Genomic DNA, 21,878 nt, shown 5'->3' with positions numbered 1-21,878 from the left:
CTTGGGGGAAAATATCTCAATGAAGCTCCAGGAGTTCAGAGATGTAAACCATATAGGTCTGAGGACAACTTCTCTGTTTCATTTGTTTTTGAGACAAGTCTCACTATAGAGCTCAGGCTGTCTGGGATTGATTACAGAGTGTGAAAAGCCATCAGACTTAAGGATATGAATTACGGACTGGACCACAACACAAGGAGCAACATGCATGCCACCACAAGGAACAGTGGGTTCCTTGGCAGCCAGCCACTACAAATCACCCAACCCAACATCATCATGTCCTTTTCTTTCTATGAGACTCAGGGTGTGTATGTGGGGGGGGGGGGGTGCAGAAAGAGAAAGGGGGGTTTTCTCTGGGTAGCCCTGATTGTCCTAAAATTTGCTCTGTAGACCAGGATGGCTTCAAACTCAGAAATGTGCACCACTACTACCTTGTGGGATTGACACATCCTAAGGGACCTTTAGAATTTGTATTTAGCTTGGACAAACTAAAACCAGAGTGATATCCTGAGAAGCCAGACTGGTGACAACAGAAACATGAAGATCCAGATGAAAGGCACACAACAACTTCGAACATTGTTTTTAGAATATTTTTTTTTAATGTTTATGTGTGTCTGTGTGCGTGAAAATGTGTGTGGGTGTCCACAGAGACCAAAAGAGGACATCAGATCCCCTGGAACTGTAGTTACATGGGGGCTGAGAACTGAACTTCAGTCCTCTACAGGAGTGCTCTTTTGTTGTTGTTGTTGTTTGTTTGTTTGTTTTTTTGAGACAGAGTTTCTCTGTGTAATAGCTCAAGCTATCCTGGAACTCGATCTGTAGACCAGGCTGGCCTGGAACTCACACATCAGCCTGCCTCTGCCTCCTGAGTGCTGGGATTAAAGGTGTCCACCACCAAACCCAGCTTCAAGAGTGCTCTTAACCACTAAACCATCTCTCTACACAGCTCCCCCTAACATTTTTTTTTAAGATAAAGAAAGGTATTCATCTAAATTGCTATTCATAAAGTATAAGTCCAGAGGCCAATTTCCACAAGGTTTTTAATTGTGTATCAGTAATGGAAAAGCAACTGTTCCCATCATTAAAATACAGACTACATTTAAAATATATACATATATATATATATATATATATATATATATATATATCCTTAAAAAAAAACACTTCAAGGAAGAAAAGACAATAGCAGTGTGAAAGAAAGCACATTTCTTTTTCTTCTTCTTCTTCTTTTTGTTTTTTTGTTTTTCGAGACAGGGTTTCTCTGTGTAACAGCCCTGATTGTCCTGGAACTCACTCTGTAGACCAGGCTGGTCTTGAACTCACAGAGATCCACCTGCCTCAACCTCCCAAGTGCTAGGGGGTTAAAGGCGTGTGCCACCGCCACCACCACCTCCACCACCGGCTGAAAGTACATTTCATTTATGTTCAAACCAGTGCATCACACATGGCCAGGCGCTTTGTGCTCTCAGCACCCTCCACTTCCTGTTCCAGGGGCCGCTTTCGACTAGAAGGCTGGAAATAAAGCAAAGAGAGAAGTATTCAAAAGAAAAGCATGGCTTCTATCAAAACTCCTAATAGCAGTAAAATAGGGATATTTCACAGGAAATGGTGAGGACCAAGAATCAAGAGCCGTCATGACAACTGAATCCTCTCAACACACCTCTGGAATCAAGATGCTCATCTACTCTGCCTGGTGATTTCTTTCTTTTTTTTTTTTTCTTTTTTTTTTTTTCGAGACAGGGTTTCTCTGTGTAGCTTTGGAGCCTATCCTGGCACTCTCTCTGGAGACCAGGCTGGCCTCGAACTCAGAGATCCGCCTGCTTCTGCCTCCCGAGTGCTGGGATTAAAGGCGTGCGCCACCAACGCCCGGCCCTGCCTGGTGATTTCTAACCACTAAAGTATGTAGTTTTTCTGTTTGTTGTTGTTTGCATTTTGTTTTGTTTTGCCTTACAGTGATATGAAAGAAAGTTCAAATTTGGATCTTTCCCCTGTCTAGCAAAATTCTAGGTGAGGCATGATTTAAGGCAGTCAGAGCTCCCAGCCAAGCACAGGCTTAAGCATACCAGGGGAGCTCACACACTCTATTGTGTCACAGAGTGACATTAGTGAAGGAATTTTTTTATTTAAGATGCCTCCAAATTAAGATGAGTCCCTCAGGCCATGATCACACTATAAGCTGAAGAACATATGAACATGGACAGCAGGCAGTATCAACAGCTTCTCTCGGTTACTGTCTTCTGACACCATCTGGTTGTGCTCAGTATTAAAGGGTTCTCGCCATACACTAAGGTCCTGATTCAAACCTCAGCACAGTGTGTGCAAGGGACCTAATCTCCTTCACAGTCTCAAGTTTTGCTGTTTCATAGGAACAACAATCTTTTCTGCTAAGTTTATTCCCCTATTTGTAAAATCAAGAAAGAACAATGAGGAAAAAAGAGCAAGATCATTGACCAAAAACGAAACAGGACAGGAGTAAACAAACACACTAGTTCATACTTACAAAGAACTTTAAAAGAATAAAATTGCCATCAAGAAATCACCACAACACCCGTTATTTTACTCACTAACCAAAAAAAAAAAAGCATTTTAAAAGAGAAAACCATCGTAGACTACTTGCCTAAGTTTTACATTCTCCAAAAATTTTAAATTGTGCCTCCAACAGGGTATTCCATCTTGCCATGCAAAAGAACTTTGGATTGACAAGCTCTATATCTACTGCTCCAATTTGTTCAACACCCTCTGCGTTATTAAATCTCCCATGGTTGCAGGGACATATCAAAACAAAGACTAGAAACACTGGCTCAGGCTGGAGGGCCTGCCTAAACAGCATAAGGTCTCAGGTTCAATTCCAAGTATGGCCAACAAGTAGAAAATAAGTATCTGCTGGACCATACTTGCAGGGTAGAGTCGAACTATGTAGACCAAGCTGGCACATGACTCCCAATCCTCCTGCCTCTGTTGGGATTCAATGCCCTGTCACAGCCTCCTAAGTGCTGAGATTTTATGTGTGGGTCACCAAGCCTGTCACTGAGCACCTGCCAATGCAAAGAATCTTCAGGCATCAGACTTGCTCATCAAAATTTAATTCTAGTACAGTCATCGAAATACCTGGGCAGGAATCGGGGAGAGGGCCATCAAATTCTTTTCCTGAGCCAGCAGATCCTGAAATTTTTTCTTCATGTACTCATCCTGTGAAGAGATCAAAATCAAAAAGCACAGACAGGTTGCACAGGAGAAGCAAGCTATTAGAGTGACAGGGAAATGCTCAAGGCTGTCATCCTGACAGCAAACCTCAAGCATTTGCTGAGGTCTCCTAATGAAGGGACCATGACTGCCTTCTCAGAACAGTCAGTGCTCATTCAGAATTGGCTGAATCAAACCCAATGGTCATGGGTTCTCAGTTGACCAGAGAGCCTAAACCCCCAGCAATGGTTCAGAACTAACCCTAACCCCAAAGTTGACAGTGTGCCACCTCGAGTCACGTCATCACAGAATGTAGTGAAATCTTGTTCTACCCTATAGAATTGAGGTAATGGCCTTAGGGTGTGGCTTCAGGTGTGAGGACAGGACCCCTTATAAGGAAGAGGAAGGGCTCACTGGGGCTCTCTCTTGGGAGGCAGAGTCAGGCAGATCTCTGTTGAGTTTGAAGCCAGTCTGGTCTACAGAGGGAGTTCCAGGACTGCCAGAGCTACAGAGAAACCCTGTCTCAAATCACCACCCCCCCCCAAAAAAAAAAAACAAAGAAAGAAGGAAGGAAGGAAAGAAGGAAGGAAGGCAGGCAGGCAGGCACAGAGAGCACACAAGTAAACAGCACTCCTCTACAGTCTCTGCTTCAGTTCCTCTCTTTAGGATCTTGTCTGGAGTTCCTGCCCTGATTCCCTCAGTGACGGACTGTGATGTGGAAGTGTAAAATGAAATAAAACTCTTTCCTCTCTAAATTGGTTTAGTCAGTGATTATCACAGGAACAGAGAGAGCAAACTAGGACAGAAGTGGCGGCACACATAGCATATAGACCCACATTTCAAAGCCTGTGTACTTTTTCACCGCATTTTTCTATCTCTGCCACGGCATCCAGGAGGGAAGGATTCCAACATGAGCAGTCAAAGGACAAATAATGAGTCCCTCTCTATCTACTAACAGGAAGCAGCACCTGCTGCTATCCCTGTCCTGCTGGTCACTCTAAAGTGGCTCTCAGAGTGCCTGTCACAACAGCACCAACGTCATATACATATTCTCCATGGCCTGAGGATCTAATGCAAAATCATCCCGGAAGTGCGCCTGCCTCTATAACCATATGTGTGGCACTCTCTGTAGATCATGGCTCCTAACAGAGACTCAACTCATTACCTGTGCCCTGAAGCAATCAATGTATGAGCAAATAAAACTAATACCCTGTGACTTAGATAGGCACTCCCAAGTCCCATATATTAAATGCTTGGCCCCCAACAAGGACACTGCTGAAGGATATGGAGCCTTGAGAGGCAGAGGCCACTGATGGGGATGTCTTCTGTATATATATTTCTCTTACTGGTTGATGAATAAAAAACCATGGCTAATGAGGCAAGAAGTATAGGCAGGGCTAGGAGACAAGAATTATGAGAAGCGTAGACAGACAGCAGACGCCATGTGAGACCAGGAAGGTAGGACTTGCCAGATGCTCTCTGGTAAGACAAGACCACATGGAAATACTTAGATTAATAGAAATGGATTAATAATTAAGACAGAGCTAGCCAATAAGAAGCCCTAGTCAGCCGGGCAGTGGTGGCGCACACCTTTAGTCCCAGCACTCGGGAGATAGAGACAGGTGGATTTTGAGTTCGAAGCCATCCTGGTCTACAGAGCCAAGTGCAAGTTCCAGGACAGCTTCCAAAGCTACAGCGAGAAACCCTGTCTCGAAAAAAAAAAAGAAAAAGAAAAAAGAAAAGAAAAAGAGAGAGAAGGAAAGAGAGAGAAAGAGAGACAGAGAGAGAGAAAGAGAGAAAGAAAAGAAGCCCTAGTCATTGGCCAAAAGTTTCATAATTAGTGTCTGTGTGTTTATTTGGGGTTCAAGAATGTCGGAAAACTCATGCTTACAGGCCACTGGAAAGAAGTTTATTATTGGAAGACACCCTAGAAGAAAACTTTGGACCTCCTCCCCTTCCTTTTTCTAAAATCTGTGTGGCAGTCACACTGGCACTCACATATACACATAATCAAAACAAATCTTAAAAGATCTTCTCCAGGAATGCTATAGCATATATGTGGAGGTCAGAGGACAACCTTGGATGTTAGTCCTCACCTACCACGTTATTTAAGAAAATAATCTCTTGTTGTTCATATCAGGGGAGTCTGTACCCCCAATCTCTCACATCCTCATACATACATACACCTCATTCATTGAGCCATCTCTCCAGGACTTCTTCCTCTCTTTTCTCACAAAATTTAGCCAAAATAAACCTTTCCTGTTTATAAGTTGATTTCTCTCACACAGTGTGTTACAGTAACAGACAGCTAATTTAGACAAACGTCTTCCTCCTAGACATTGTTTGGTGTGGCCAGAATGACCTGAGGTTATGTGCACCATATTCACAAGCTATCAGTCAACAGTAAGATGAAGCTGGGCGTTGGTGGCGCACGTCTTTAATCCCAGCACTCAGAGGCAGAGGCAGGCGGATCTCTCTGTGAGTTTGAGGCCAACCTGATCTCCAGTGCGAGTGCCAGAACAACCTCCAAAGCAATACAGAGACACCCTGTCTCCAAAAACACAAAAAACAAAAACAAAAAAACAGTAAGATGAAAAGAGATCTCAACATTGGCACAAATGGCAAAATTTACCTGTAAATCTGTCAGAAGTCTACATCCAAAAATATTAAGTTACAATATCCCTCAAAGTCAAGCAGGAAGGATTCTTCTATTTTATTAAAAGTGAAACAGAGTGTGTGAAGAATATCCCCCCAACTGGATGCAGCTAGTGACAAAACAGAGAAAAGGAATCATAGTCCCCAAAACCATGAGACATTTCCCCCAAGTCCATGTTTACCACCATGAGCAGATGTTTAGACAGACATTTGCACCCTCACCCTTCTCACCCAGTGCCCACCATGCTATTCCATGCAAAATGCTGAGAATAAGTGTCTTCACATGGGATTGGGGCAGAGCTGAGCTGCACCTTTTCTTGCTTGTGAACAACAGCTTTCTTTTGAGACAAGAAGTACAAACAAAACGGGCTACACTGACTCATACATCTCAGGCAAATACAAACCCCCGTTGCTAGGCCATACTGGCCAGCCCTAGCCTTTTTTTTTTTTTCCCCAAAGCTAACACAGAAAGCCAGCACCGTATGTCTGTCCCCATTTGGATCCCAGAAGCTGCCCTATTAAGGCATGTGAAAGGAGCCAAGGTATGGGTTTCTCTTTTTTCATCAAAGTTAAATCCCCACATGTAAAACACCTTTGTTTCCAAACTCCTTGTCTCCAAGGCCCCTGCTGCTTTCAGATCTGTGTAGTCTAGGGACACTAAATATCTGACAGATTTCTTCTACGAGGAGAATGTTTCCAGCGCAACATCCAAAACACATATATCTGTCCTCCACGCCTCTTTCCCACCCTTCTCCTTTTAAAAAAATACTTAATTGCATCTCTTGCTTATGCATCTTATGTGCATGCGTGTGCAGTCAGGAGACAACTTTCAGGAATCAGTTCTCTCCTTCCACCATGTGGGTACTGGGGATCAACCTCAGGTCCTCAGGCTTGGTGCTGGACCTGGTGAGTCATCCCTCAGGCCCAGCCACCCTCCATCTTTTAAGGATTTGTTGTTCTCAACCTGAGATGGTCTAACCAAAACTTAGGTATGGAAGGTTGCAAGAAAGAAAGTGGACAATCTTCCAGAGTCCCAGAAGAACATCACAGAAACCACATATGAAAAAGCTCCAGCTACCTGGTGATGTCACCCAGCCTCACAGGAAACAGAGGCCATAAGGAAGTTCACAGAAAAGTATGGCCAAGCTGAGCAGCACAATCACACATCTACCAGAAAAGATGCTGGGTACTCTGGTTAATTAATTACAAGCCAGCAATTAATCTCCCAGAGACACAGACGCACTAGCTTTGAATGAGTTTGGCACAAAAATCTCACAGCAACAGGGATGTTCAAACACAGACATCATGCAAACTAAAAGGGTGCAGGTGACAAACAGCACTAAGGGCATGCCAGCTCACCAGGAATAAGAGTGGGACCCTTTAAAACATAACCACCTGGCACAGGAAGTGACTGGGTTCCCCCAGGGAGACTGCCTTCCTGGGTCCTGCCCCAGTTTTCTTGATTGAAGGTGAAAAATGACTGGACCACAGCCCAGCCCACTCCACATGGCAGAGGAGGATTTAAAAAAAAAGAAAAAAAAGAGAGACAACTGGTCATTGAGGAAGACCAAGCTCTTAGAGGATTACAGCCACACTGAAATGCCAGGGTAGCCAAAGGGAACCAGAAGTGAGCTTGTTCATCCAGCAGCTATGAGTTACATGGAAAGAGCTAACCCCAAACACAAACACATATTCATTCACACTCCCTCTCTGCCATCCTCCCCCCAGCTCTCCCTCTTTCCCTCCTCCACATGAATGAGAACAATTACACATACACTATACCTACAACCTGATTGAAAACACATAAATGAACCGAACAATACAGACTGTGTGTGGCCCTCAGTTTCACCTCACTTACTCAGTTCAGAACTCCCCTGAACTTTAGGCAAACATGCATTGCCTCACACACCCACCTGTAGCCATGGATGCCTCAAGGCTTCTTCGGTAGTAAACCTAGCCTTTGGGTCCACAACCAACAGTTTCTTGACAAGGTCCAGAGCTAGGGCAGCAAGAGAATTGGGGAAAAAATAATGAGAATAATGAATACATTCCACCTGCATTATTAACCTATGCCAGAACTACAGACCACCAACCAGAGGGGAGAGCAGCATGAAGCCAGCTAATTTGGTGGAGAGAGCCCTCCAAGGCCCTCCCTCTCTGTGAATGCAGAAGATTGGGACCTGGGGAATAAGGATGTACTCCATCTCTCCCTGCTGGGACATTACAACCTTTTGGCCCCTTGTTCCCTTTCTTGCTGCTGTTCAGGTTAATTTTAACTTCTACCCAGTTCTGAGATACTCAGAATGTACAAGTTCTGCATTGCATTTCTTGATGGTGAGAGACCAGAGAGGGGTTCCCTGTAGGCATGCCAGAATAAAGTCCAACACCACAGGCCAACAACAACCAAAGGCTGGCTTGCATGCCACAGCAATATTCTTCCTTGAATCCCTGATATTTAACACAATCACCTATGTTATATTATTGGACACTTGCTTTTCATCTACTTTTTTTCTGGAGAGTTGCAAGGTTGTACTTTTAAATTATAAAATACAGGTAACCGATGACATCAAACTTTCACACTCTTCTTACTCAAAGAGAATGTTTGCTAGTAAAGTTATCTTGCACACTTGCAGGCCCTTGTGAATGTTATAGTAAACCTCACACAAAACATTTGATGTCAGGTTGGTGAGATTATGGCTCAGCAGTTAAGAACACTGGTTGCTCTTCCAGAGGTTCAATTCCCAGCACCCACATGGCAGCTCACAACTGTAACTGCAATTCCAGGGGATCTGACACCCTCACACAGACACACATGCAGGCAAAACATCAATGCACATAAAATATAAGAATAAATAAATCATTAAAAAATGTTTAAAAAAAAAACTTTGATGTCAGAGTTATTGATCACCTGCTTACAAATAAAGAAAATGGAGACTCAAAAAAGTTAAATAACTTGCCCAAGGCCACAAGACTAATTAGTAGTAGAGCTAGAATGTAAGTTCAGGCTCCAAAGCCCAGGCTCTTAATAATATCCTCTTCCTTTCAAATGATGCAAAGCAATGGAATGAAACAGACAGGAGAAAAACAACACAGAGCTTGAGAAGAAACTCCCACCAACAGAACACCCACATTTCAATAAACCACGCATCTGTAACCCTTTCGTATCCATACCCTTCTCTGAAATATCTGTCCAGACTTCAGGAATAAAGTTGTATTTTCCACTGGTGATCTGATCCTTCAGTGACACTTGAGTCTTATGCTCAGAGAAAGGTGGATACCCACTTAGGCTTAATATTGGTGGAGAAAGAAAGGGGAAAAGATCAAGTGGCATTCTCAGTGGCATTTGGATACACAGCCTTCTTCAGCATCAAGAAAAATCAGCTTTTCCTTGAATCAACGATTTAAAAGTGACCTAAGTCAAATAGAAGCTCTCTACCCGGACACAGATACAGTTTCACCCAACCTCATCCAACCAGATTGTGAAGCAAAGAAAATGTTTCCTACCAGATGAAAAGAATAACTCCTAAGCTCCAGCAGTCCACAGCACGGCTGTACCCAGCAGTCCCATTGGAGACAAGGACCTCAGGTGCCAGGTATGTGGGCGTACCACATAAAGTTCTCATCAGGGAAGTCTCCCCCAAAATCTTAGACTGTCCAAAATCAGTGATCTAAAATTATAAATGGAACAAATGAAATTCAAACATAATCATAGTCAATCATTCCCAAGAGCCATGGAAACTGGATTACCTATTATACAGACACTCTCCATTAACCCAAAGTGTATAATTTCATGTCTTTGCAAAGCATTTAATTTTGCTTAAAAGAAAATCCCTGGGCCTAAGAACCTGAGAACCAAAGTTTTTTCCAATTTACCTGTCAGGAGCCAGCCCTGGTTAGACATAAAAAAGTCCTCCTTTACAAGAAGCCTGGCGACCTCCATGCTAAACCGCCAATTAGTCAAGCACCCCACCCCTTAGGTTCCGGGACACCTGCCCTGGCCTGAGAGCAATTAACATCCATTCCTCCTCCACTTCCTCTTTCTTTACTTCCTTCTCTTTAAAAACTCCTTGTTTATAATCAATAAAATTAGACCTTGACAAGGACACTGCTTGGTCTGGCTTCTCTTTCTCGCCCATTTATTTTCATGCTTAGTCCACCTCAGACACACAAATTACCGGACCCACGAGCCGGGACAGGTTTACCTATCATCATTATAAACTTATAAAAACTGCATAACCCCTGACACAAACACATTAGGACTCTAATACTAACACATATTTCTTAAACCCAAGACTCTTAAATTTGACTACACCATGGAACATCAGAAAAGCTTAAGGGGCAGGGGCACCTGTTGTCACCCTCATGTTTTATGTCTTGGGGTCTTCTTGTTGGGTTTTGTATTGTTATTTTAACGGGAGATTCTAAAGTGAGGCTAGGCTGAGAAGGAAAGGTGGGATCTATGGCTCACTGGTCCATTGAGACTCTTTCCTCCCTCGGCACATAAAAGCAGCTTGCATACACTGGCACTCAGTAAGTGCTCAACAGATGGGTGGAATACTTTGTGATCTCAGCAGTAACTGTTAAGTATGGATAGTTCATATTCTCAACCTTTTGATAGTCCTATTTTTTTTTTATGTAAGAGATTAAAAGACAGTTTTGAACAGAAATATGCAGCAGTAGCAACAGAAAGGATGAAAAGTTTTCACCTTGATAAGGCAGTCCTCTTCTTGAGATGACAAGAGAACATTTTCTGGCTTTAAGTCCCGGTGTATAATCCCATTTTCATGAAGGTACTGTACAAAAAGAGAGGCAGGGCCATTGATTTATACCACACACACATGAGGACAGTTACCAACACCTAACTCCTAGCCTGAGTTAAGTATTATGTGTCAACTCATAGGACTCAGTGGTTAAGAACACTAGCTGCTCTTCCAGAGGCCCTGAGTTCAATTCCCAGAAACCACATGGTGGCTCACAACAATCTACAATGAGATCTGGTGCCCTCTTCTGGCCTGCAGTGATACATGCAGACAGAACGCTGTATAAATAAATAAATTAAAAAAAAAAAAAAAAAAAAAAAAGTCAGCTCACTCCTTAAAGTCAGCACTGGACCAGGGCTTTAGACAGGGTTTCTCTGTGTAGCCCTGGCTGGCCTTGAACTCAGAGGTCCACCTCCTGCGTGCTGGGATTAAAGGTATACACCACTAGACCCAGCACCAGAAAATCGTTAAAAAGGATAACCTTAACCTCTAATCCCAGCAGAGGGAGGCAAAGGCAGACGGATCTCTGTGAGTTCAAGACCAGCTTGGTCTACAAGAGCTAGTTCCAGGATAGCCTCCAAAGCCACAGAGAAATCCTGTCTCAAAAAAAAAAAAAAAAAAAAAAAAAAAAAAAAAAAAAAGCATAACCTTGCATTTCACAATGCCAGAAAACAAAAAATCCCCTCACTCTAAGAGACATGCAAGTTGTTTATTTCCATAAAAATTTAAATGAATGATAACATTTCATAGGAATTCCATCAAAATAATATATTTTGTTATGCTCAGCAGGTAAAGGCACTTGCCACCAAGCCTGACAACTATATATTTATGATTTACTAAAGCTTTCCCGAAAGCAGAAAGCAAAGCAACCTCAAACTATAGAGATCAGGCAGTGGTGATACACACCTTTAATCCCAGGACTTAGGAGACAAAGACAGATGGATATCTGAGTCCAAGACCATACAGGGCTACCAGAGTGAATCAGGGTTCACACCTTTAATCCCAGTATTTGAGAGATATAAAAGGCAGAGGCATTCAGTCTGAGAGTTAGTCTCTAGCCAAACTGAGAAGAGCAGTTTGAGTGAATCTGAGGAGCAATTAAATTGGGAGCAGTCTGAGGATCGCCCCTTTGGTCTGAGGTAGAGGAAAAAGCTAGTGTCTGGCTGCTTTGCTTCTCTGATCATCAGACTGACACTTGAACCCCAATATCAGTCTCTGGGTCTTTTATTTATCATGCTACAGACAACCTCAATCCCCAGAACCCACATGATGAAATGAAAGCAAACTTCTGCAAGTTGCCTGTAACCTACACACACATACACATACACACACACACACTACAGAGATTTTTTTTTTTTTTTTTGAAAATGTGAAACGTGAAGCGTATCTCAGGAGCAAGGCACTTGCATAGCACAAGGCAGGCACTGGCTTTAAGATCCCTATACAAAAAAAAAAAAAAAAGCAGAAACACCATGAAAGCTAGAGATACAGCTGCTCAGTGATACAGTACTTGCCTAGCATGAACTAGGCTCAACCTCCAACACTGTAAAGGTTAAAAATAACAAGTGAATAGTCTATTAATCTATTCCTAGGTGCAAAAGTTGACTACCATTTTGTTTTTTGTTTTTTGTTTTTAGTTATCTTGTTGGAAATGGAGTATAAAAATGAAAACAAACAAAATATCAATTCAGGTCATACTTCTTTTAAGAATAAAAAAAGAAAAAGCCGGACGTTGGTGGCACCCTTTAATCCCAGCACTCGGGAGGCAGAGGCAGATGGAGCTCTGTGAGTTCAAGGCCAGCCTGGTCTCCAGAGCGAGTGCCAGGATAGGTTCCAAAGCTACACAGAGAAACCCTGTCTGGGGTGGGGGGAGGGGAGTCCTACATCAACTGATCTTCGCACAATTCATCTTGTTGTTGGCCAGTATACTAGGAAAATGAATAAACTAATGAGGTATCAAGCCTGCACAGATCACAGCCATCATGAAAACTGAACTGTGAGGCTAAGCAGGGTGGTGCATGCCTGTAATCTAAGCCTTGGGAGGTGACAGCAAAAAGATCAGTTCAAAGCTAGGCTTAGCTACAGAGGGTCAGCCTATGCTATGTGAGACCCTATCTCAAAAGGGGTGGGGGTGGGAGATGCTGGAGAGATGGCTCAGAGATTAAGAATACTAGTAGTCCTTCCAGAGGTCCTGAGTCCAATTCCCAATAACCACATGGTGGCTCACAACCATCTGTAATGAGATCTGGTGCCCTCTTTTGGTGTGCAGGCATACATGCAGGCAGAACACTGCATACCTGATAGATAAATAAATAAATGTTTTGTTTTGTTTTTAATCCTTAGAAAAGACTTGTGGGCTAGGGAAGGTAGGGAAGGGTTATGATGGAGATCTAGGATCAAGAAGAAATAAATACACTTTTAAATAATATTTCTTTTGTTTTTAATTATGAATGAGGGAATTTATGTGAGTGCAGCCCATTTAGACCAGGTGTCAGATCCCCTGGAGCTAGAGATACAGGTGTTGTGAACCATACATATTCCAGTCCTCTGCAAAACCAGTACCTACTCTTAACTACTGGGCTACCCCTCCAAGAAAAGAATTCTTATCCAAAACTTTGACTGGGCATGGATCTGGTGAAAACATTAAGAAAGTTAAGCCCAGGCAAACCAAAATCCAGGAAAATCCCCTAGTTCTCCCTCAACATAAAAACCTCCAAATCCAGGGTATCCCACCCTCCTTGAGGGCTTCTCTGTATAACAGCCCTGGCTGTCCTAGAACTCACAGAGATCCACCTGCTCTGCCTCCCAAGTGCTAAGATTAAAGGCGTGCACCACCAACGCCCAGTGTCACGCTATTTCCTTCATGGATGGGCTTTCAGAGAAGAAACTTCATTGGGTGTGTGGTGCACACTTTTAACCGCTGCACTCGGGAGGCACAGACAGGCAGATCTCTGAGTTCAAGGCCAGCCTGTTCTACGAAGTAGATTCTAGGACAGCTAGGGCCACATAGAAAGATATTGTCAGCAGAGGAGAGAAAGGAGAAAGAGGAAAGTCAGAGGACAGAGATGGGAGAGAAAGGACGCAGAAAAACACTGACCAACCTACCACGCCTTGGGAGGTAACCACCACTGCAAAATTTGGGACAAAGTGTGAGCACATGCCCCAACACCTGCCCAGCATCAGTGTGCTCCATTTCATGAGGTACAGTTCATAAAAAACACATTGTTGGATCACAGAAGAACAAATTATCTGTATCAATCATCCCAACTGGTCAGCCTGCTTTCAATCCACCTTTATACTCTGCAAACCAAGACATTGGCACAAGGATCAGGTAGGTGCAAATACCAATGCCCCTCCAGAAAGCCCTCCAAGTCAAAGACATATATTGGGTTGTGTGGATTTTGTTTTTCTGAGGTACCAGGGGGTGACCTGTGCACACTAGGCAAGCACTCTACCTCAGAAGTATCTTCCATTTTTATTTTGAAACAAGTTCTCTCTAAACTGCCTGAGCTGGCTTTGAACTCAAGACTCCTGCCTTAACCTCCCCAAGTAGATGGAACTCCAGACTGCACCACCATCACCACATCTGGTGGTGTATTCACTCCATTAGTTCCCTTTCTTAGTCTCTCTTAACACTCACAGCAAGAGCTTGATCATCTGAGTCATGGAGGCAGGGATTTTTTTTGTTTTGTTTTGGGGTTTTTGGGTTTTTTTTTTTTTTTTTTTTTTTGCCTAGACAGAACAACAAACATACAGAAACTCGAATTTTAATACTCGGCCCTTTGGTCCTTGCCTAACACAAGAGGGCTCCTCTCACCTGTACAGCTAAAAGCATCTGGTAGAAATAGAGCTTGCAGGTTGCTTCCTTCAGGCGTTTGTTCCCCACCACACGGTCGAAAAGCTCTCCTCCTTCCATCCTGAAACACAAAGTGGGAACTTCATTGTGGAGGCGCAGCACAAATGAAATAAACTCACATGTAAGAGGCCATGACCAGCACTAAAACACAGGGGTCATTTTTATCCACTCTTCACATAACTTAAAATTAATGAGGTTGGCTGGGTGAGGCCGGGCTCACCTTTAATCCCAACATTCAGGCAGATCTCAGAGAGTTCAAGGCCAGCCTGGTTTGGTCTACAGAGCAAGCCGCAGGCTGGCTATGGGATACATGATACACTGCCAATTAGATAGATAGATAGATAGATAGATAGATAGATAGATAGATAGATAGATAGATAGATATTGAGGGCTGGAGAAATGGCTCAGTTGGTAATAGTGTCTACTGTTTGACCAGTCCAACAGACACTCAGGACAAATGGCTAGCTGGTGCCTATTAGCATACCAAAGCATAGAATGGCCTCCAGCCTCACGCAGTACCCATGGCTCCTCTAAGCGCTTCTTACCCTGCGCCCAACCCTAAACTTTTCCAACTCATGAGCTTTCCTTCCCCCCAATTCCTCTTTCCTATATAACTCTGCCTTCTGGGCCATCGGCACTCTTGGTTCTCTTGGCCCTCTCTCCCAGGTGTTCTTTCTTCTTCCTCCTCTCTCCTCTTCATCTCTTCTCTCATGGCCTCATTCATTCTACTACTTTCTCTCCCTGCCCTGGACTCTTCCAGATGCTTCTGGCTGTTCTCTACCTCACATCCACAATAAAAACCTTCTCCTCAAGAATACCTTGGAGCAGTCATGTCCTCATTCACTCACTTGTTACAGATGACCTGAATTCACTTCCCAGCACCCATGTCTAACTCACAGGTGCCTCTAACTCCAGCTCCAGGGAACAACAGCTCACCTCTGACCTCTCTGAGCACTAACAGTCAAGACACACACACACACACAAACCTAAAAATTAAAAAAAAAAAAAAAAAAAAAGACCTCTTGTAACAGTGGGATAATAAACCTCATCCACAATCAGATACCCTAGATGAAAGAGAAGAAAAGGTAGGATAAGAGTACACACTGGTGACTTCTTTGGGAGCTTTAAAAAGGGCTGGAGAGATGGCTCAGAGGTTAAGAGCACTGGCTGCTCTTCCAGAGTCCTGAGTTCAATTCCCAGCAAACACATGGTGGCTCACAACCATCTGTAATGGGACCTGGTGCCCTCTTCTGGCCTGGGCAGAACACTGTATACATAATAAATATTAAAAAAAAAAAAAAAAAAAAAAAAAAAGGACTCAGGCAAAAAGGAGTGGAGAGTCCTGTGGCTTTGTCATACCTGTGGATTTAAAAAAAAAAAAAAAAGTCTGATCCAGCACTTGGGAGAAAGAGGCAGGCAGTTCAAAGCCAGCCTGGTCTACAGAACTGAGTTCCAGGACAGGTTCCATCCAAAGTTACAAAGAAACCCTGTCGCTGGGCGTTGGTGGCGCACGCCTTTAATCGCAGTACTCGGGAGGCAGAGGCAGGTGGATCTCTGTGAGTTCAAGACCAGCCTGGTCTACAAGAGCTAGTTCTAGGCAAAAGCCACAGAGAAACCCTGTCTCGAAAAACCAAAAAAAAAAAAAAAGAAAAAGAAAGAAACCCTGTCTCAAAAAAGGGGTGCGGTTTCCCGGGTGGCGTGTCTATTCCACACCATCTATTTTCAGGTGTGGGGAAGTCATGTCTCCTCCTGCAGTTCACCGATAAGCGGTTCCAGCCTGTGCACGACCTCACAATAGGTGTGGAGTTTGGAGCCCCGTATGGTCAACATTGACAGAAAACAAATCAAACTGCAAATCTGGGATACAGCTGGGCAAGAGTCCTTCCGTTCTATCATCTGTTCCTACTACGGGGAGCAGCTGGAGCATTGCTGGTGTACGACATCACAAGACGTGAAATCTTCAACCACCTGACCTCATGGTTAGAGGATGCCTGCCAGCACTCAAGCTCAAACATGGTTATAATGCTGATTGGAAATAAGAGTGATCTAGAATCCCGAAGGGATGTGAAAAGAGAGGAAAGAGAGGCCTTTGGAGGGGAGCATGGCCTTATATTCATGGAAACATCAGCCAAGACAGCCTGCAATGTTGAAGAGGCCTTCATTAACACAGCCAAAGAAAAATATAGGAAGATCCAGCAGGGCTTATTTGATGTCCATAATGAGGCAAATGGCATCAAGATTGGGCCCCAACAGTCAATTTCAACATCAACGGGACCAAGTTCATCTCAGCGTAACTCTTGTGATGTAGGGTCTGACTCTGGCTGCTGCTGAACATCTGGCCTGAACTTTCTTTTTTTCCCTCCTGGTACACATTCAGATCAATCAGCTTAAAAAAACAAAGGTCTTACTTGCTTTGGCTGAGAGCAGCCTCTTTTCAATTTTGGATGCTTCACCCTTCACTTAAAACACCAGGAGAAAACTGGGCCCTTACTAACCTGTCTGCCATTAGGGACATGAGTATTCCATATAGATCAGGGCTCTGAACTCTAAAATGTTACGATCAAAGTTGATTGTCGCTGGGCGTTGGTGGCACACGCCTTTAATCCCAGCACTCAGGAGGATCTCTGTGAGTTCGAGGCCAGCCTGGTCTCCAGAGAGAGTGCCAGGATAGGCTCCAAAGCTACACAGAGAAACCCTGTCTCGAAAAAACCAAAAAAAAAAAAAAAAAAAAGATTGTCACAGTAATTTAAAAATAAACAACTTATCTACAAGTATCTACAAAAAATAAACAAGTATCTACATCTGTTTGTTAGGTGTGGTGGCACATACCTATAATTCCAGCATTCAGGATTTTTGGCAGGAGGATCACCAGGAGCTTTGAAGTCAGTCTAGGCTACATAAATATTACCATGCCATCCATGGCTACATAGTATGATCCTGACTCAAAAAGCCAAAAAGTAAAGAGAAAGGAAAATAAATACATACATGTGTTCCTCACCTAATTTTTAGTAGCTAGAGTGAAGGGTGTTCTGATTGAACCTTTAGGACTATGAATCTGGATAACTTGGATGATATCTCTGTACATAGTAATTTCACTGAATTTATTTCCTTGTCTTGGAAACCTGCTTGTCATTTCATAGGAGTTCCTATCGAAGCTGGGCGTCTCGGTACTATCTCATTCCTAGTTTCTTGTTATTTATTATGTACATATATACCCTTAAATATCATTCCTCAGGAGCCCACCACATTGGTTTTTGAGAGAGCATCTCTCACAGGAACCTAGAGTTCCATGATTAGGTGAGGTTAGCTGGCCTTTCTCATTGCCAGTTCCTGTTTTTTTTTTTTTTGTTTTTTTTTTTAACTACAGAACTTTTAGAGCAGCAGAGTTGGTACTGGACCTGTAGCTACATCATTTACCTAAGAAAATGTTAATTTCTCATTTTGTGCAGGGGACAGTAAACCTGTTAGAGGCTGGCAACAGGTATGCCTGACCACACCTGTCAAGGGGTGTTCAAGGTGAGGTCAGAATGACTCGGGATAAGTTCTTAAGGAACGGCGAGCACAGGGAAAGCCCCTTCTCTCTCTGGCCTCGCTGCTCAGCTGCCTAGGGCACGCTCTGGCTTTCGTTTGGCTGGTATTTATGTCAATAAAGATATCTTGACCTTACGGACTACAGATAGTCTATTGTGATCACGCTATAGACCAGTTCTAGCATTCAGTTCTAGCATTACAGTTTGTTTCACCAAATTGATCTCTACTGTTTCATCATATTTTTGCCTCATTCTTTGTTTTGGCTCGTGAGTGAGTGTGTGTGTGTGTGTGTGTGTGTGTGTGTGTGTGTGTGTGTGTGTGTTTGGAAGGGTGTGCTAGAAAGCTAGAGATGACATCTAAGTTCTTAAGCATGCTAGGTAAGGGCTGTCACTGAGCTATACTTCTCTTTTACTTTTTGTTTTGAGGCAAGTTGCCTAGGCTAGCCTTGAACTTGCAGGCCTTAAATTTGGAATCCTGATGCCTCAGATTTCCAGGTAGCTAGGCATACTCCTAACCAGATCAAGCTAATTGGCTTACTGAATATGACATATTTATTCCATCTTCTACACATTCGCACATGCTCTACCCTCTAACATTATTCTGGCTTTTTTTTTTCTTTTAGGAAATCCTCAGTGAAAACCTAAGGAATTCTAAGAAAATATTAACACAGTATCTCTTAGCATTCCTATGTGTTATTTATTTGTATGTGTTTTACTTTGTAAATATGTTTTATAGGGTTTTGGGGGGGGTGAGCTCTATGAGAGCAGTGTCCATGTAATTTCCAATCCATCACACTATTCTTTTCTTACCCTGTGCAACTCATGATCTTGAATTTGAGTGACATAAGTAAAAACTTAAGGCTTTAGACCTTAGAAGAAACAAAAGGCCTTAGAGTCATGTCTTTGTAATTGTTTCTCAGTTTCCCCCATCTGCTTAACATGGTTCTCTATTGCTCTTCTCTCCTGCTTCACCGTAACTCACTGCCTTCATTCTGTGCAGCATACAATAAGAATGCCTGCTACCAAAACTCAAATAAGTAGATACTTCTTCACCCGTTCCTTAGAATATATAATACTATTTTAGCCCAGTTTGCCTCTGCTTCACCACTTTCTGGGACAGTTGCTGTCTTTTTTACTTGTCTCATTTTCTTTCACAGCACTAAGGTCTCACCAAATTTTCTAAATTGTATTGTTAATGACTGTTTTACTATTAAATATATGCATGATCAAAAAAAAAAAACTGAAAAGGGGGAAAAAAGTTACTACTTACAATTCCAGAACAATGTAATAATCGTCTGCATCAAAAACATCTTTAATCTGGATAATGCATGGCTAAAACAGAGAAAAGAGGAGAAATGAGAAACTCCAAAAAGGAAACCTCAAGACACAGAAATTGAGTTCCAGGAGGAAAAGGAGCAAGCACTGGGCCCTTGTCTGGGGATGCTTTTAAATCAGGTACAGGAGAAAGCAGAAGGAATGTAACTGACTCCTCACTGGGAACACTTGTGTCAGTAAGGGGTGACTCACATATGCACATGAGCCTACCTAAGAGTGACAGCAGGTTTTCCCAGCCTTCTTCATCTGTCCAAAACAGGACTCAAGGAACCTAAGAAGTGCAGCAGTAGCCACCACAGGGTGGTGGTGGGGAACTTTCACAGCAGGCCTGAGACCCAAAATCAATCCCAGCACAAGAGTAAAGGAGAAATAGGACACAAGACCACCAGCTCCAGGACTGGAAGCATAGAGAATGGAAGGAACCCTTTACGATAACATCCTCCCCATTGTATAAGACCTTTCGAGCATGGTGGACAGTTTATGGCCAGCATCAGTACAGGGGACACAGAACACCATGGGCAGGGAAGAACAGGTTTAGATACTCTAGAATGCACATTTAGTCATAATAACTTAAATCATAATATTGATTTTTTCACAAAGAAAGCACACCTATTGTGTCTACAACCAACAGACAATTTCAGTGATGGGGATAAGAAACAGACTGGGTGAGTATCAATTTGGCATAGAGGACTGTGATCATGTGAGAATCAGAGAGCCTTTAATACTCTCAGGTTTGAGATTAAAAGGGTGGTGAACTCACCATAGCATCTTTCTTCAAAGTGAGTCTCATCATAATTGCTGCTCTGTATCCAGGGGGCCTTCCTGCAGTGAACTGTTATATGATAGACAGTGGAGACCACACTGTCTCACACCATGTAAGGCCTTGGAAACACTGTTGAGTGCTAAGGCAAGACTTCAATTTTAGTTGATTTTTCTCCTTCCTCCGTGTGGTTTCTAGGGATCCAGCTCAGATGGTCAGAATTGGCAGCAAGTGCCCTGAACCTCTGAGTCATTCTGCCAGCACTGAATGTTTTAAAAAACAAAACAAACTGGCAAAGCAGGCTGCAGCAGGAAGATTGCTTGAGCCAGGAATCAGAGCCCGGCCTGGCCAATTCAGCCAGTTCCTGTCACAAGGAACAAAAACAAACTCCACTCAAGAGGCGGAGATGGAAGGACCACGTGAGCTCAGTATTCCCAGACCAGCCAGGTCAACAGGGCAAAGCTGTCTCCAAACAACAAAAAATAAGAAATGGAAGAGTAGGGGGAGGAGGGAGATCAGGGGGAGCAGGGGGAGGTGGAAGGAAGGAAAAAAAAACAAAGAAAAGAGAGAGCAGGGAAGAACACAGGGAGAGAAAGACATTGTAAAATGAAGTAGAGGACAGCCAGGCTGGAAGGTCCACCACTGAGCTGTGAATGGGCTGTGGAGATACTGTATCAAAGGCAATAATCTAGAATAAACAAAGCTTAAGTTCTTGGAGAGATAGGAGGGTAAAAGAAAGAAGAAATTCTTCTGTTTGGAGGTTAAAAGTGAGAACAAGATAATCACGAATTGGACAGGCAAGATTTGGGTCAAGTTCAACTCCAGCACCTACTGAGTGGTGTTCACAGGTGCTCATAAACTAATGAAGACACTGAAAGAACTAGCAAAAGGAGAGACGGGATCAAACCAATACACTATAGCCCTTCTCATCTTGTGAACTCCACAGACACAAACTCATCCTTACAAAAGAGATAAGAACCATTTATACCCAACAAGACTCCCCAAACCAGTGAATCAGAGAGAACGATGGGACTCCATTTACCTGTCACATACCATATATTTAACTGAACTACTCCAAATAAAATGTATTTAAAAGTGCCAAAATGTCAGGTATAATTAACCTCACTAAAATTTTCATTTTCTATGCAAATATGATCACTAATCTCTATAACATTTTAGTCAAGATCTCAGCAAAAATACTGAGTATTAAATCATGAAGTCATGAAGCCTTTACATAGGATTGTATTCTCAAAACCTTGAAGTAAACTCTCAAAACATAAAAAAAGAGCTGGGTCATGTGTGCATTCACATATGAAGGCGCCCAGGTTAACACTAACCTCCTACAGAAATGCTTTGTACACATCCCATATTTTGAGACAAGTTTCTACAAGTGATAATAATACTTACATGATTCAGCTTTTTCAAAATTTCTATTTCAGTTTCAACACTGGGGGCCGTGTCCTTAAATAGGATAACATTAGAGTTCATTAATAATAATAATAATAATAATAATGGCTAGTATTTTAACAATATTAAAAACCACCTGAGTAACAAACAAGCCTCTGTTCATACAGAAGACACAAAACTACATATTTATGTAAAACAGACTTTGGCTCTAAGAAGCCAGTTTTTTTTTTTTTTTTTTTTTTTTTTTTTGGTTTTTCGAGACAGGGTTTCTCTGTGTAGCTTTGGAGCCTATCCTGGCACTCTCTCTGGAGACCAGGCTGGCCTCAAACTCACAGAGATCCGCCTGCCTCTGCCTCCCGAGTGCTGGGATTAAAGGCGTGCGCAACCAACGCCCC

At 42.9% G+C, this 21,878-nt stretch overlaps 1 protein-coding gene and 1 pseudogene across 6 annotated transcripts in view; one reads left to right on the top strand and one right to left on the bottom strand.

Moving 5' to 3' along the window:
• Positions 1-1,282: 1,282 nt before the first annotated feature.
• Positions 1,283-21,878, bottom strand: part of Chek2 (checkpoint kinase 2) — a 35,514-nt gene continuing 14,918 nt past the window's right edge. For 3 of the 6 annotated variants that reach the window (XM_027415912.2, XM_035443232.1, XM_027415913.2), the window contains 9 exons: positions 21,484-21,537; positions 19,252-19,313; positions 14,413-14,512; positions 10,542-10,628; positions 9,340-9,503; positions 9,007-9,122; positions 7,749-7,834; positions 3,106-3,186; positions 1,285-1,509 (listed from right to left, as the gene is read on the bottom strand). In XM_027415912.2, the coding sequence (XP_027271713.1) occupies positions 1,423-1,509; positions 3,106-3,186; positions 7,749-7,834; positions 9,007-9,122; positions 9,340-9,503; positions 10,542-10,628; positions 14,413-14,512; positions 19,252-19,313; positions 21,484-21,537 (837 nt within the window). In that variant the 3' untranslated portion in view covers positions 1,285-1,422. Of the gene's footprint in view, positions 1,510-3,105; positions 3,187-7,748; positions 7,835-9,006; positions 9,123-9,339; positions 9,504-10,541; positions 10,629-14,412; positions 14,513-19,251; positions 19,314-21,483; positions 21,538-21,878 lie in introns of all 6 variants that reach the window. The other 3 variants (XM_027415909.2, XM_027415911.2, XM_027415914.2) reach the window with 2 other exon arrangements.
• On the top strand, positions 16,164-16,782 carry LOC103161927 (annotated as a pseudogene).

This window comes from Cricetulus griseus, chromosome 4 (genome assembly GCF_003668045.3).
Source record: "Cricetulus griseus strain 17A/GY chromosome 4, alternate assembly CriGri-PICRH-1.0, whole genome shotgun sequence".
Taxonomy (NCBI): Eukaryota; Metazoa; Chordata; class Mammalia; order Rodentia; family Cricetidae; genus Cricetulus; species Cricetulus griseus.
The sequence above is the reverse complement of the archived record's forward strand: the minus strand, read 5'-3'. Positions and strand labels throughout refer to the sequence as shown.